Genomic DNA, 16,765 nt, shown 5'->3' with positions numbered 1-16,765 from the left:
TTTATAAAAGACATGGTTTATTCGTAATACGACAACAGTTGCTGGAGAGACAGAGAAGAGTGTTCAGCTAAGTCTAGTCCATCTCTGCCAAGCAGTTCAAAAGGTTATACTGGGTATAGACCAAAATATTTTGGTGTGAAGTAGACAAGCTGGGAGATTCATCTTGGATGTTGAGTGAAAGCCTTCATCAAAATGGTGAATAACACTTGATATAAAACAAACCACTACTGTGGAGTTTTAATGAAATAGAAAATTAAGAGGCAAGCTCTGACAAGTTTTAAAGAGCTAAAACATTTACTGCTGGAGGTCATCTCAACCATAACTGTGAAACAATACAGACAAAACACTGGCTTTTTCTTTAAAGTAAGGCAGACGATGTTTTAAAACATCCCAGATGCTTATTCAGGGTCAAGCTGTGCCACTCTTATGAGGACATTTCCCTTTGAATTTCACCTTTAGCAATAATACGAGACACAGTGTGTGTGTGAGCACTGGGGGACTACATGTCTGAAATTACATGTCTAAAAATACCTAGGTACTTAGTATATGAGCTCAATGATCTTACAATGCTCTGAATATATTCCAACTCTCATGGATTAAAGTTAGTATTTTAAAATTTGTAACATTTTAAGGCCAACTAAACTGTAAGGCATCTTTGTGTTTGATCGGGCTTCAATTCACTGCTTTCAGACCCGTGTTCAATTCGCCCTAACAGTCCATGCCCTTTGACCTCTAACTCAATAAACTTTCCAGGATCAACTTTTAGGAGGCAGGACGTTAGCTTGGAACTGGCCCTGATTAGTTATATTCCCAGCAGGAAAGTAGCGAGCCACTACAAACGTGGAACCATCAGATGCAACAGCTTTACCAACACCCAGCTTCTTTGAGCTCTTCCACACCATCGCAGTGAAGTGACCTGAATAAGAGATCACAGGTTTACATAGTTACTTAGAAGTGGTAGTGTACACTGTGCATGCTTGAGCAAGCGTCAGAATGTCAGACTGATTTTGGAACCATGTGTCTCTAATATAAATGTTACGATTGACATGTGAATACAAAGCAAAATATTTATGTGTCAAAACAGGAAGTGGAAAAAAATAGGTAGCATTTATGGTGTAAAATGAACTTTATCTATTGCTCAACTTCCTTTTCCTGCTTCCTTGGTTATGCAATAATAAAATCACCAAGTGCTGGTATGTAGCATCAAGGCAGAAATGACACAGTCCAACTGGTTTTAATGGGTGTGGGATGCTAAGAGATATTACTCAATGGTTTTGTTCAATATTCTGGGTGTGGGGGCTTTTCGGAAAGTCTCATACCAATTCAGTGAATCGTCAAATAAAATGCTGCCTTTTTCAGTGAAATGGTCAGCTTACTCTTGTACTTCCAGTACTCTTATAGCATCATTTTCATTATAAAGCCAAGATGTGAGCTGATTCATGTGTAATTAGGAGAGCATGCTTACCAGTTCCAGAGGAGAATCCAGGCTGGTTAAAGTTGTACTGGTTCACTTCATTATACCAGCGATCAGACACATCCTTTCCTAACACACATTCATGTAGTGAAATTATTAATAATAATTTGTAGCAAACATAATGACTGATTTTATAATTGAAAATATGTACAAGCAAGCATGTGGCATTCCTCTTGACTTCAAATGAAATTCAGGTCCCATTCACATGTTTTGATTTTATTTATGGCTTATTTGACATGGACAATGCATGTTAAAGGTAGACTGACTAATATTTTTCAAGTTTAGGCTATAAAAAGAATTTTCCCTGACACCCAATTATTTTTGTTTATTGGACCAAAAGCTACTGAATTCGAATCACAGACTTCCAATTTTATTAGTCGTTTTTTTTTTTTAAATAGAACAATTAATGAATTTAGGGCCACGTGGCTCTAAATTCTCTGCTATTTTTTCTTGCTTCACCGTGACGCGATACAAGATACTACGTCATGCATCACATGGTAGGCTTTCCCCGTTCACGCAAGGCATTGTGGGATTTGAAACAGGAAAGGGAAATGGAGAACGCGAGTGTGCGAATGAAACATGAAAGACCGACTACAGTAACGGAAAGCAAGAAGAAAAGACGTTATGTTGCGAAGGAAAGGAAACGCAGGACCAAACTAATAAATATCGGCGGTCAGCGAGCACCTCGGTGTGATCAGCTGTTCGTTTAGTGACAGAATGATGGCACTGTCAGTGCACCGTCAAAGGTAAGCATGCACATGCACACACAGACTTCCTCTGTCTGCTGACTGCGCGAAGTGAGCAATTTCATGCACATTATTTGCTCAGGAATCCCCTCAAATTAAATAACTTCCAGAATGGCCTGGGTTTTTTTGTTTGTTTGTTTGTTTGTTATTTAGCTATTACAAAAATAAACATCTCACAATGACCAAATTTCAGAAGAAAATAAATTTCGCAGATTTTAGGAAATCGAAAGGCCGTCTACTTTTAATAAACATAAAATGTAAATAAGCTAGAATAGGCCAAAATGGCTATTTTGCATCTGTTGTCCATGAACCAATGTTAAAGGGTCAGATGCACCTAACAAAAAAATACACATCATTGTAAAAGTAAAAGGCAAAAGGGCACATAACACATAAAACATGCAATAAGAATATGATCAGTATAAATTGGAGGAAAAAAAGAGAAAGCATGGCAGGAGTGACATAAGTAGGGCAGACAGCAGACAGAACAGGCGAGCAGAGGCGTTAGCAGTGTGATGTTATGTTGCTAATGTTTAGTGTTGACAGGTCTGATTGCTGATCAGACACTTCTTTAGATTGGATTTAAATGTGATGTATGTTTTTATATCTCTAATATGGGTTGGTAATGTGTTCCACTCATGCGCCACTAACTGAAAATGCAGATTGGCCGAAACTGCTTTTTCCTAGCGATATTATACAGTCTCCTCTTATTGCACTACGTGTAGATTTATAAGCAGATGAACCCATTTTTACAAATTGTCTGAGTACTGGAGGAGCCAGTCCATTAATAATCTTCTACATAAGACAGGAGTTTGTGTATTTTACCAGGTTTTCCCAACTTAGTAATTTATATTTTGTTAAAATGAGACAGTACACAGATGTACACAGATATCTATTTTCAAAAATATTTCTGTGGTTTTGCATGTGCCATCAAGGTGCTAGAACTACATTTATCATGGCTGCTGATCAGTACATTGAGGTCTGCTATTTCTAATTCAATCAGGTGTTTACAATTGAATTGCATTTTGGTTTATTCTCACACAGTTATACAGAGTTGCCAGAATATGATCCATACCGTATTGCTCCTGAATCTACCACTCTGGAGCTACAAACCACACCGCAAACCAAAAGGAAATTTGGGATAAGATGCAGATGAACACTTTGTATTCAAGTGTAACCTTAAGCAGTAGTTCCACCTCATCATTGGTTCACACCTATGAATCCTTTCATTTGTTACCTCCACCAACTTTGCTGGAGGAGGTTATTTTTTCGCCTCCATTTGTTTGTTTGTCTGTTCCCAACGTAACTCAAAATATTGAATGGATTTTGATGAAATTTTGAGGAAAGGTTAGCCATGGGCCAAGAAACAGTTGATTAGATTTTGATGCAAATCCGGATATGTATGTAAGCATTGCAAACATCTGGATATTTTAATATCTGTCTTGGTGGAGGTATGCACCCTACTAGTTTTGTTTCAGAACTTGGTATTTTTCTGAAATTCGCCTACTCTGCCATTCATTACACATACTCATCATCATTCTTTTGCTGTTTAACATAAATTATGACATACTATTGCTACATACTGTGCTGGGTGATTAAAAGCTACATTTTCAAGCATATCTGTATACATTTGAAAACAACAAGGCCTCAAATTCATGAATGGGCAATAGCTCACTTTGTATTATAGGTCTCACAACTCACTAAAAACCTGGATGCAAATCACTGAATGCAGAATTCTTTATGTGCGCGTGACGTCATGCTCATTCCCCAAACCCGGAAGTTCGCCATGTTGGAGGACAACAATAACCAAGAACCAGCGCTTCACGTGTGAGCTGCAACGCTTTGTGATTTTCTTTTGATTTCACTGCCTTTGAAGAAAGACAATGTCTACTTTGTGTGCCGTATATAATTGCGGTAATAATGCTACTCGTGACAAAGAGAAACGGTTCTTCAGAATTCCCAAAATAATTAAAAACGGCGACAAAACAGATGAACTGTCCAGAGAACACTGTGTGCTGCGATTCAAAAGCATAAATCATAAGGACTTAACTGAGGAAAAAGCTAATTACACCCGCGTGTATGGTGACCACTTTATATCTGGTAAGAGTTCATTGCTAATTCAAGCTACATTTTCCGCTGATTAAATTGAACTTTTGAGCTTTAACGTGAACACTCTGCTTCTCACCTTGCAGGAGCACTGGCAAACTTGCGTGATAAAACAAATCCAGATTGGGCACCAACACTCAAATTAGGACACAATAAGATCAAGATGAAAACTCCTCTTGCAGTACCAAGAAGCAACAGGATAAATGAAAGACCTGCCAAGAAAGCCAGATTAGAAGCAGCGCAAACGTTAGCAAGTTTCGATACACAATAACAACATGGGTCAACCTTGCCAGGTGAGATATTAGCGATGCCGTTCCAGTAACCCAGTAACTTCGTTTTACTTATGCACTTTTTGGTAGAACGAGATAGTTCACAATATCAGAGTATTCAATCGGTGGTACTGAGGCTAAATCCTCTGTATATGTAGACAGCTACATATACAGGTCAAAGCCACAAATTTAAACTTTTTTTTTTCTCTGAATCTTGACTTGGCAGAGGACTCCAGAGAATCATCATATTTCGAGAAAGTCGGAGATACATCACAGTTATTGTTCGCACAAGACGGCATTTTGAATTTGTATATCATCCAACATGGCGGCGGGTGCATACGTCACACTATTTTTGTCGCATGGTTGCACACGAAGGTGAATTGAATTTTAAAAAGTTGTGCAAAAAGTAAGAAAATGTTACATGAGCATACACTGTGGGCATACACTGATGTTTTATAATAGCATTACAAGATCAGTAAAATACTCTTGACCCTGTAATAAGGGCGTACCAAATATAATTCAAGAGATGGAACTGTGTACCGGTAGCACTGTGCACTTTTCATTTGCAATATAAAGAAGAAGAAACGTTTATTTGTCGCATGCACACTTTCAAGCACAGTGAAATTCATCCTCTGCATTTAACCCATCTGAAGCGGTGAACACATGCACACAGTCAGTGCGTTTACATGCACATAGAGAAACTCGAATTTCTGCCGTAGCTCGACTGAAATCGAAGTTCTAAATGCCATGGAAACACCTTAGCTCGGATGAAATCGAACCGAACTGGATTTCTCGTAATCGAGCTACGCGACCTAGATTATGCGATTGTAGCCGAGCTACTTAGTGCATGTAAACCCTCTCGAGCTACGTAGTCGAGCTACTTACTTCAGCACTGCCCCTTCCGGAAGTGACGAGTGACGAGACCACAAGCGGGAAACACAACAGCCTCGGTTGGCATGACAACAGTAGTAGTAGCGAGCAGCAGAAGAGGTCAGGAGGAACCTCGTCGTCGTTCTTCTTGTGAACACGGAACTGATAACTTTGTTTATACTCTTGAATAGCTCTTCTTCATGACGACAACCGGAAGTGTACCAACACGATGGGGCGTGTAGCCCCACCTGTGGCTCGGGTGCACAATGTACCTCACACAATAGCTCGATTTCCTTGTGTGCATGTAGGATTGGATTTCTCTGGCACCCCTGCTGGGACCCTTAGCTTGATTACCAACAGTAGCTCGATTTGGATGTGCATGTAAACACACTGACTCAGAGCAGTGGGCAGCCACACCAGAGCGCCCGGGGAGCAGTTAGGGGTCAGGTACCTTGCTCAAGGGCACCTCAACCCAAGGCCACCCCACGTCAACCTAACTGCATGTCTTTGGATTGTGGGGGAAACCGGAAACACAGGGAGAACATGCAAACTCCACACAGAAAGGCCCTCGCCAGCCGCAAACCTGGAACCTTCTTGCTGTGAGGTGACTGTGCTAACCACTACACCACCTAAAAATCAAACATACCCTTGGGCAAAGGCTTAGACGTATACAACCCACACTTCTCAATGCCGAAACCTGGCATTGAACCAGGGACCTTTAGATCTTCAGTCTAACGCTCTCCCTACTGAGCTATTTTGGCAAGCCCAAAGAAGACAATTATGCAAAATAATTTAACTTTTCCACATCACAATAATTAATCAAAACATTCAGCATTTCATTTAGTGAATAATAGTCAATAATTAGTACTGACCAGTGAGAAATCATATACTCAAGCGCACACTTTTTTTTTTTTTTGGCCTTTTTTCATTTGAGCTCTTTATAAACTTTGCAGTGTATGTTTGTCACACTTTATGAATCCTGGACTGGTCAGACATTCCATTCCGCTTAGTCAGCATCTTAACAAGGCTAACAAGGAGACTGTCACTACAAAATCAGTCCCAGCTGTTGCAAAGAGAGGCGCAGACAGGAATGAACAGAAGGAGTAGGGTTGGGGTTTTTGTTGGTTTTTTTGGTGGGACCAGGTCTCTGAGTAATTCAGTAAAAATTATTTTTATTATTTTTTTTAAAAACCTGTACTCTTACCCATTTGATCATAAGACGCCCAGGCTAGATTTTCTCCAAAGTTTCCTCTACTCGATTCAACACTGTGCTTTAAAATCCTGGTGCTCGCCAAACTCTCGGAATATCTAAAAGAACACAGTCCCAGTGGGTGGTGCAGAGCAAATTGATATGGAGCAAAAACAGATCAGGACATTATCATCAGTGCAGCAGACATGAATTTAACCTACTTGTCAGTCACTCACTCCCACCGTGTAAACATGTGTGAGCAGCCTTACCTCGCTGCCTCTCTGCAAAGTTTGTTGCAGAGCTTCAGTGGCGGTGCTTGATGCTTCTTTCTGTACTCATTATGAGATTTTAGCACCTCCTCACTGAATATCCTCGAGGCTAAGAGAGAGACATATAGCCAACAGTAAACGATACGGCTGCAGTGTATAAGATGGCACGAAACACTTGTATGATTAAGGGCACGTTTGTATTATAGAATACTGATTGTCCGTTTTGTCAAACAGACACCCAGTGTACGATTGACATCCCACCATTGAAAAAAAGAAAAAAAGTGAGCATTTTAACAGTATGTACACTGTAATAAGCACACACCCTTGTTATATACACTAGAAGAAATAACTTTATTTATAATAGCTTACAAATGATGTAGTTTTTTTTTCTTCTGCTAAACACACAACCTTATTCTTACCAGCTACAGGGACCACATTATATCAAGGCAGGACATTTCTAAGCCTTATTTTTGCCAGATTGGGTACTTAGCAAGATTCAGACATGAAGGATCTTTAAAACCTGGACCTTAGACTTGAAGTTAGCACCAAAAGTTTAAAAAATGCATCCTTATAATAACAATAATTGTGGCAATTGAAGGAGCCCATTTATAAAAAATCAATTGCATCATACTAAATGCTGAACAATGCAGGGACTATGCTCTCTCTCTCTCTCTCTCTCACGCACACACACACACCCACCAAACAAACAAATACACACACCAACCAGGCCTGTTTCTTATGGAAAATTACTGTTATTAAATATAAGAAAATGATGACATAGGCATCCAAAATTCAGTTCTCTTACCTGACTTGCCCATGACGAAGAGATATTCTTTTCCTGGCCTTGTGCTTTTTTACTGCTCTTGGCAGTCTCTCTCTCCTTCTCTTTCTGTGCATGAGAAGAGAGAAGGAAACCTCTTCTTTGATTACATCATCAGTGTGAGCCATGTGACCTTATATGGGACTGGCACGCCTGCCTTCACATGGAAACAGTGATCCAGAGCACAACTGTAGACACACAAATGTGAAGTGCTCAAGTGCAATGAGTGTATCTGATCAAACTAGGGTACAGAGTACCAACATGCTGTCATGAGAATGACTTTATGAGAATGTTTGTAATGGTTTGCAGTTTTCCCTCCTGCTCTTTTATATTTACACACATTTTTCCTCATCTGTTTTTTTTTTTTTTAATACAAGCACTTTCCAAGTCTGGAAGAAGAAAAAAATCAGGGGATTAAATCCAGACTGAAGAAACAGATCACTCATATTCTTAGTTGTCAACTGGGATATTATATAACAGAAAAGCAAGAAACGGTTTAAAAATAAAAATACATTTATAAAGGAGAAGATGGCAAGCAGGCGGCACGGTGGTGTAGTGGTTAGCGCTGTCACCTCACAGCAAGAAGGTCTGGGTTCGAGCCCAGTGGCCGGCGAGGGCCTTTCTGTATGGAGTTTGCATGTTCTGTCCGCGTGGGTTTCCTCTGGGTGCTCCGGTTTCCCCCACAGTCCAAAGACATGCAGGTTAGGTTAACTGGTGACTTTAAGGCTACGTTTACACTAGACCATATCTGTCTCGTTTTCTTCGCGGATGCACTGTCCGTTTACATTAAACCGCCTGGAAACGGGAATCCGCCAGCGTCCACGTATTCAATCCAGATCGTGTCAGCTCCGGTGCTGTGTAAACATTCAAAATACGCGGATACGCTGTGCTGAGCTCTAGCTGGCGTCTCATTGGACAACGTCACTGTGACATCCACCTTCCTGATTCGCTGGCGTTGGTCATGTGACGCGACTGCTGAAAAACCGCGCGGACTTCCGCCTTGTATCACCTTTCATTAAAGAGTATAAAAGTATGAAAATACTGCAAATACTGATGCAAATACTGCCCATTGTGTAGTTATGATTGTCTTTAGGCTTGCCATCCTTCCACTTGCAAGTAGTAAGTGATATGCACTGGGATCACACACACACAGCGGCTCAGTCCCGAATCGTGGCTTGTTCACTTCACTCGCGCGCTCTGTGAGCTGCGCAGGGCCGGAGTGCGCACCCTCCAGAGGGCACTCGCTGTTCAGGGCGGAGTGATTTGGAGCACAGGATGCCTGCGGAGCCGAGCGTATCCGCATATTGGCGTTGCTGTGTGCACGGCTAACGGTTTTAGTGTAAACGCGAATCGTTTTAAGAACGTTAATCTGATGATCCGCTGATTCGACGTAATGTAAACGTAGCCTTAATTGACCGTAGGTGTGAATGTGAGTGTGAATGGTTGTCTGTGTCTATGTGTCAGCCCTGTGATGACCTGGTGACTTGTCCAGGGTGTACCCCGCCTTTCGCCCGTAGTCAGCTGGGATAGGCTCCAGCTTGCCTGCGACCCTGTAGAACAGGATAAAGCGGCTAGAGATAATGAGATGAGATGAGATGAGATGAGATGAGAAGATGGCAAGCATTCAAATAAAGATATAATACATTGCTGCATGAAGAGTGTTAGTGGCAATTATTACATTCACCATCACAAATTTAGTTTAATTTAACAATCATATGGCTTCCATCCTCGTTATTTAGCATCACATCCTGTACTATTTGCAATGAAGTACAGAGCCTAGTATAGCCTAGTACGAGGGTAAGTCAAAAAATTCTAAGACAGATGTTATAATTTCAAAAGGAATTCAAAAGAATTCAAAAAAAGGAATACAAAGAAGGAATTCTCCGATAGAAACATCGCTTGCAGAAGCGTTTAGACTTAATTGGAGGATATGTAGAGAAATAGCTTTGCTATTTTCATAAATAAAGATTTTTTTCAGTTTGTCTTAGAACGTTTTGACTTACCCTCGTATTCTTCGTGCGCAACCATGTGACAAAATAGTGTGACGTATGCACCCACCGCCATGTTGGATGATATACAAATCCAAAATGCTATCTCATGCGAACAATAAGATGCATCTCCGACTTTCTTGAAATATGATGATTCTCTGGAGTTCTCTGCCAAGTCATGATTCAGAGAAAAAGCTGAAATTTGTGGCTTTGACCCGTATATGTTAAAGCAGTCCGATTATACAGAGGATTTAGCCTCCTTACCAGCGACTGAATACCCTGATATTGTGAACTATCTTGTTCTACAAACCTCGTGGACAACCAAGGCACAAATGAAGGCTTATAGACCTTGTGCATGTGACGTCATGGTCACGTGATTATCTGTTTACACCGCCATATTGGGGATCACGCTTTCGCAAGTTTGTTAGTGATACCCGCTGTCGCGATGTCATCTTCTCAAGTCTGCCTCTCGACTTATGCTGAGTCCCTGGATGCCACAGCAAAAAATCGCTATAGAGATAAGATTGCTGTCTTAGGGGTCGACCCATCATTAGTAAGAGTGAAACCAAATCTGCACTTGATTGTTCAAGTAATGAGCTGCCAGACGTAAGTTACCCCGATGTATATCACTATCTAATCAACATGCCAGGGGGTTACAGTGGTCAGTCACTAAAAGCCTACAAGTCACTAGAAGCTTACAGATATTTTTCCTCAGGATGGGTACGGAACGTGCTAGTTCATATGTGTGAAAAGCGTTTTGTTATTTCTTCACAGGTGCGTACCATACATTGACTTTTCAGAATAGATCTTATTTGCATATCGCTATTATCGAAGTTGAAACGAAACGTGATACAACGAATCATGTAGCATGATTCTGTTTTTTAATTAGTAGTAGTACTAACTATTATGTATAGATATTACTAGATCTATTACTAGTTTTAGTAATGGCAATGTAGAATGCCATGAGTCAGTGATATAGGAAACATAAAAATTGAAAATGCACAAGCGTATCATGTTTATTACAAAAATGTATATTATTTACGCATTATACTGAAACAGTTACAAAACAACATTACAGGGGTAGAAGCCACTTGTCTGACACGAAATGTTGGGCACACAATCTCAAGTGTTGGCTTGGTTCCCAGTCAACACGTTTAACGGCAGCAATCCACTTCTTCCTCCGCTCTTGATCAGCGGGGAACCGGTAAAACGATAAACCCTTCATGCTTTTTCTGTTAGAGCACCCTACTGCCACACAACAAGCCATTCTGACTGAAAATGTTAATCATTCTCCAAAAATTTCCGCGTGTGAAGTGAGCTGCGGCTTAATACCCAATATGGCGGATAAACAAACTTGACCTCTGACCTATGAAGTAGGTGCACAAGGTCTATTAGGTGGGGTTTACATTAGACCATATCAGCGGATCATCAGATTAACGTTTTTAAAACGATTCACGTGCACACAGCAACGCCAATACACGAATACGCTAATCACATGACTAATTAGACGGCACGCAAGTTGAAATGTGTAGTGCGGCTCAGCACTTCCTCCTCAGCGGCTCGGCTCCGCACAGGCATCTTGCGCTCCAAATCACTCCGCCCTGAACAGCGAGTGCCCTCTGGAGGGTGCACACTCCGGCCCTGCGCAGCTCACAGAGCGCGCGAGTGAAGCGCACGAGCAGTGATTCGGGACTGAGCCGCTGTGTGTGTGATCCCAGTGCATATCGGGCATGCGCAAGTCACTCACCACTTGCAAGTGGAAGGATGGCAAGCCTAAAGACAATCATAACTACACAATGGGCAGTATTTGCATCTTACCATGAACAACATTAAGAATGACAAAGCAAAGCATTATATTCATACTTTTATACTCTTTAATGAAGTGAAGTCCGCGCCGTTTTTCAGCAGTCGCGTCACATGACCAACGTGGCATGACCAACGCCAGCGAATCAGGAAGGTGGATGTCACAGTGACGTTGTCCAATGACGACGTCAGCTAGAGCTCAGCACTGCGTTTCCTCGTATCTCAATGTTTACACAGCACCGGATCAGATACGAACTGGGTTGAATACGTGGGCCCTGGCGGATTCAAGTTGTTCCGCCTGTGGAGTCGTTTCCCGGCGTTTTAATGTGAACGAACAGTGCATCCGCGACGAAAACGAGACAGATATGGTCTAATGTAAACACCACCTCAGAGCCTAGATTGGTGCCTGCAATTTCTTTGTGTCTGACTGGATTGGTAGTCTTCTCACCAAAGAATTAAAAGACGACAAGGTGCTTGTTCATGCTTGTGTAAACCATTCTCGACGATCTCAAGAAACACCGCTCAAAAATTCAATTTAATCAACAGAAAACATAGCTTTAATTAGCAATGAACTCTTATCAGATATAAAGTGGTCGCCACACACGCAGGTGTAATTAGCTTTTTCCTCAGTTAAGTCCTTACGATGTATGTGTTTCAACCTCGGCGCAAGGCTTTCTCTGGACAGTTCTTCATCTGTTTTGTCATCATTTTTAATTCTTTTGGGAATTCTGAAGAACTGTTTCTCTTTGTCATGAGTAGCATTATTACCGCAATTATATCCCACACACAAAGTCGGCATTGTCTTTCTTCAAAGGCAATGAAATCCAAAGAAAATCACAAAGTGTTGCAGCAGCTCTTATGTGAAGCGCCGCTATCTTGGTTGTTGTTATCATTCAACATGGTGGACTTCCGGTTTGGAAAATAAGCATGACGTCACGTGTACACGAAGAATAGCATCAAGTAAAATTCAACTCTAAAAAGCTAAGCTGTATTTGGCTGCTCTAACAAGGCAATTTATCTTAAAAGATCAAGGGTCTTAAAGAAGAAACTTCACTGATCAAGATGCAGTGTGTTTCAGTGGATATTATTTGGCTATAGTAGGAGACCCAAACTATTCCATCTCAAGCACAATGACATTCTCGATAACAGATGGAAAATGTCAGACTTCAAAAGACGTCAAAAATCATTGCTCAGTTGCAAATGGGTGTGGACATGTACGTTTATGGGCGGCAAGGCGGTGTAAGTGGTTAGCATGGTCGCCTCACAGCAAGAAGGTTCTGGGTTCGAACCCAGCGACCAGCGGGACCTTTCTGTGTGGAGTTTGCATGTTCTCCCTGTGTCTATGTGGGTTTCCTCTGAGTGTTCTGATTTCGTCCAAAGACATGCAGTTAGGTTAACATGGGACGGCCTTGAGCGAGGCACCTAACTCCCAACTGCTCCCTGAGTGCTGTTAGCATGGCTGCCCACTGCTCTGGGTATGTATGTGTGTGTGTTCACTGCTTCAGATGGGTTAAATGCAGAGAGGAATTTCACAAGCATGTGATGAATAAAAGTTGTTCTTCTTATCATTCCATACACCTTGTTATCAGTGCAAACACCTTTGCTCTAGGAAAAACTCCATGCATTGCTTTTATTGTAGCTTCTTGGCTGTGGGCAAGAAGGTTCTGGGTTCGAGTCCAGTGGCTGACGAGGGTCTTTCTGTGTGGAGTTTGCATGTTCTCCCCGTGTCTGCATAAGTTTCCTCCCACAGTCCAAAGATATGCAGGTTAGGCTAATTGGTGGCTCTAAATTGACCGTGAGTGTGAATGGTTGTTTGTGTCTCTATGTGTGTGTCAGCCCTGCAATGAGCTGGCAACTTGTCCAGGGTGTACCCTGCCTCTCGCCCATGGTCAGCTGGGATAGGCTCCAGCTTGCCCTGCGACCCCGCATGGGATAAGCGGTTACAGATAAAACAAACAAAACTTGGCTGTGGGAATGATGGGAGCATTCACTGTCATGAGACTAAACACATTTGAGAGATTTTGAAGCAATTTCTTAGACTGCTACTCTCATTTTTCAGTGGAACATCTTTTCATTTGCAGGTCTCAACCTGATACACAAATGCCCACACAGGTGAGACTCAGCATGCATTACTTGCTAGTTCTACCTACCTCCACTCTGGCCATAGCTGATGCCCGACCACACCCCCACTGCCACTCATATCCTTTGGAATAATGGTGTTCAGCCCACTAGTACAGTTGTGGTGACTTGTAGAATCTACATCACTGTTCTCTGAAACTGGTGGCCAAAGACCTTAATAAGATTCATTCTTTCATCCATCCATCTTCGGTAACTTCTTTTTTCTAGTCAGGGTTGTATAATATTTGTTTATTGTGGTTATTCCAGAGCACATTGATAGGAGAAATTTCTATTTTTTTCTTTTCTGAATTTGGGTTGACTAATAATTTACAGAATAACAATTTTAATGGAGACATTAAAATCTAAAATGTTTATTTTAGAATATTGGGCTCTGTATATATTGTGTTCAAATGTTTTTCATTTTTCAAAATGAAAACAAAAGGATGATCCAATGGTTAGCACTGCTGCCTTCCACAGTCCAAAGACATGCAGATTAGGTCAGGTAGGCTACTTTAAAACCCCTTTCAAACCAAATGGCCAACCAGGGTTATACTCACGTTGATTTGTGTTTGAAAGGGTCAACCTATGTTGTCTGACTCAGCTTTGAGACCCACATCTCAAAATGTGTTGGACAAGGGTCGATTTCAATGTGAATGGCATCACCTGGGTCACTAACAGCCAGGTCAGGACGAACGAATCTCATTTGCAAATGGGGGTGCACAGTGCTTTCAGTGTTTTGTTCTGCAGGCACTTACAAAACTTAACTTTCTGTCTCTCTCTCTCTCCCTCTGATCTGTGGGAAAATGAAATAAAGGTGCAGAACAATGCAGCCAAGAGGAAAGTAAGTGTGCATGAGGTGTGAGATATCTGCCCATTTCCTGCCTGAGTTAACTGACAAAAGAAGGGTTGAACACTGGTCAAATAGCCCAGGTCTGACCCTGGTCATTGGTTTGAATGAGGCATAAATTGCCCATAAGTGTGAATAGCTATTCATCTCTGTATTAGCCTCATGATAGACTGAAGACCTGTCCAGGGCGTACCTCGCTTCTCGCCTGAAGTGAGCTGTATAGACCCTTTTCAGTCACGTGACCTTCGTAAACGCGACCACCATTTTGGACATGTAGCGGACTTCGGCTCGAATTGGTTTGAATGCGAGGAAGGCGACAAACGGAGAACATACAAGAAAAAGGAGCGAGATGCAGAAAACACCTTCACTATCCAGTGACGTAGGGCATTTACAGGGCGAGCAGAGGGAGAAATAACAACAGTAACGACACATTAGCAACGCCATACAGAAATAACGGTTTATGGCACAGACCCTTTCGGTTCTCGCTCATCTAGCTGCTACAATGACTGCTTAGACTGCAACAATAATACCTAACACACATTTAAGTATCCATCGTAAAGACGTGAAACTCATCGAGTGACGAGTGTGTTCATTGCTAAGCTAATACAATCTAAAAGTAGACATACCATCACGCTGCCCTGGTGCTGTGTACAGTTTCCCTTCTATGGTTTGTGCACTCACTATTTGCCATTACTTTCTCCAACCGTTGTTACAGATTACAGGGAACGGCCTGGATTTAAGAGACAAATACATGTTCCTCTTATTTTGAACACTTATTTGGAGGCAGTGCTTAATTTGTAAAGTGGGAGGTCCCGGAGCGCAGAGGATGAGCGGCTCCGGTGCGGAAAAAAAGAGGGGGGCGCGGCGCTGCGCTTCTGGGCATGTTTTGTAATAACACTGCAAATTAAGTTCATCTGCAGATATTTTGTGGATGTCGTTTCATGAGAGAAATCACCAACAAGACAGATATCAAAATCAGACATTAACACTAAATAAACTTGCATTTTTTTATTTACTTATTTATTTTTTTTGTTTTGTTTTGTTACATAGTCAAAAGAGGTGTCGGATCACCGGATCCAGTGTAAATAGCTGCCGGAGCCAATGCCCGAGGTTCCGGAGCGCCCTCCGGCTTGCTCCCCCTCAAATTAAGCGCTGTTTGTAGGACACTGCCTCTGATCTGTCCTACAGTCTACCAACAGCAAAGGAACACAACGCTAGCTAATGTCGTTAGCTAATAGCTACTACAGAAGAACAAAGAGGTTACAATGGGTTATTTTAGCCTATTTGGTTACACACTCGCCGCCACAGAATGTTAACAGCAATGTAATGCCTTTTCTGGCTAATTTTATTCATCTTACCTCCAACAAAGTGGTCACTACACAAGCGTTGGTGTGCCGCTATCCATCTTCTCCGTCGGTCAGTATCTACCGGGATCCGATAAAATGATAACCCTTGCCTTGTTTGTTGATGGTTACTACATCCAGGTGCACAACAATATAGTGGCATGAAGGAAGTCTTGCTGAAAATAAACACTTTCTTTGCTGCCGTTCCTCAATGCTGGCTGTGGTAAACTACTGGTAGTACATGTCCAAAATGGCGGCCGCGTTTGTCGTGACGTCACGTGAAAAGGGTCTATAGATAAACAGTATAGATAATGGATGGATGGAAAACAAAACTGGCACAGACTAAAAGAAGAAATTAACTTTTTTTTTCCCAAAAAGTTAGTCATCTGCAAAGCACAAGCATAGCTATGGAGGTGGGCTTTGGATCTGCTCACCTAACCCCCTTTAATCCAACTTCAAATGTACATAGATAGCCATAAACCTAACTACAATATATAGCATGACATCACTGCCACTGCAAATGACAAATTTGCATGATTGTTGATAGTTTTCGACACTGATGGAACATGATTAGATGCTTTAAACTGAAATGTCAATAAAATTACATTGGGTGCCCATTCAATAGATACAGTGGTGCTTGAAAGTTTGTGAACCCTTTTGAATTTTCTATATTTCTGCATAAATATGTCCTAAAACATCATCAGATTTTCACACAAGTCCTAAAAGTAGATAAAGAGAACCCAGTTAAACAAATGAGATGAAAATATTCTACTTGGTCATTTATTTATTGAGGAAAATGATCCAATATTACATATCTGTGAATGGCAAAAGTATGTGAACCTCTAGGATTAGCAGTTAATTTGAAGGTGAAATTAAGGTCAGGTGTTTTCAATCAATGGGATGACAATCAGGTGTGAGTGGGCACC

General features: G+C 41.5%; 1 protein-coding gene and 1 non-coding gene across 2 annotated transcripts; both read right to left on the bottom strand.

Annotated features, from left to right (window-relative positions):
* glipr2l (GLI pathogenesis-related 2, like) lies at positions 1–7,879 on the bottom strand. Its single transcript, XM_060900195.1, has 5 exons — positions 7,726–7,879; positions 6,921–7,029; positions 6,667–6,770; positions 1,466–1,543; positions 1–916 (listed from the first exon to the last, which is right to left on the bottom strand). The coding sequence occupies exons 1-5, from the start codon at positions 7,736–7,738 to the stop codon at positions 756–758; spliced, it is 465 nt and encodes a 154-aa protein (XP_060756178.1). The 5' UTR covers positions 7,739–7,879; the 3' UTR covers positions 1–755.
* Positions 6,151–6,223, bottom strand: trnaf-gaa (transfer RNA phenylalanine (anticodon GAA)). Its single transcript has one exon. It is a non-coding gene; the product is annotated as a tRNA-Phe (tRNA).
* Positions 7,880–16,765: the final 8,886 nt, after the last annotated feature.

This window comes from Neoarius graeffei, chromosome 19 (genome assembly GCF_027579695.1).
Source record: "Neoarius graeffei isolate fNeoGra1 chromosome 19, fNeoGra1.pri, whole genome shotgun sequence".
In the NCBI taxonomy this organism is placed as follows: domain Eukaryota; kingdom Metazoa; phylum Chordata; class Actinopteri; order Siluriformes; family Ariidae; genus Neoarius; species Neoarius graeffei.
The sequence above is the reverse complement of the archived record's forward strand: the minus strand, read 5'-3'. Positions and strand labels throughout refer to the sequence as shown.

Bases quoted from the DNA above. Each gene is read 5' to 3' on its own strand.
- glipr2l (XM_060900195.1), bottom strand. The intron at 6,771-6,920 runs GTAAGGCTGCTC...GTGTTCTTTTAG, and splicing joins CTTTGCAGAGAGGCAGCGAG to ATATTCCGAGAGTTTGGCGA. The intron at 1,544-6,666 runs GTAAGAGTACAG...AATGTGTGTTAG, and splicing joins GGCGTCTTATGATCAAATGG to GAAAGGATGTGTCTGATCGC.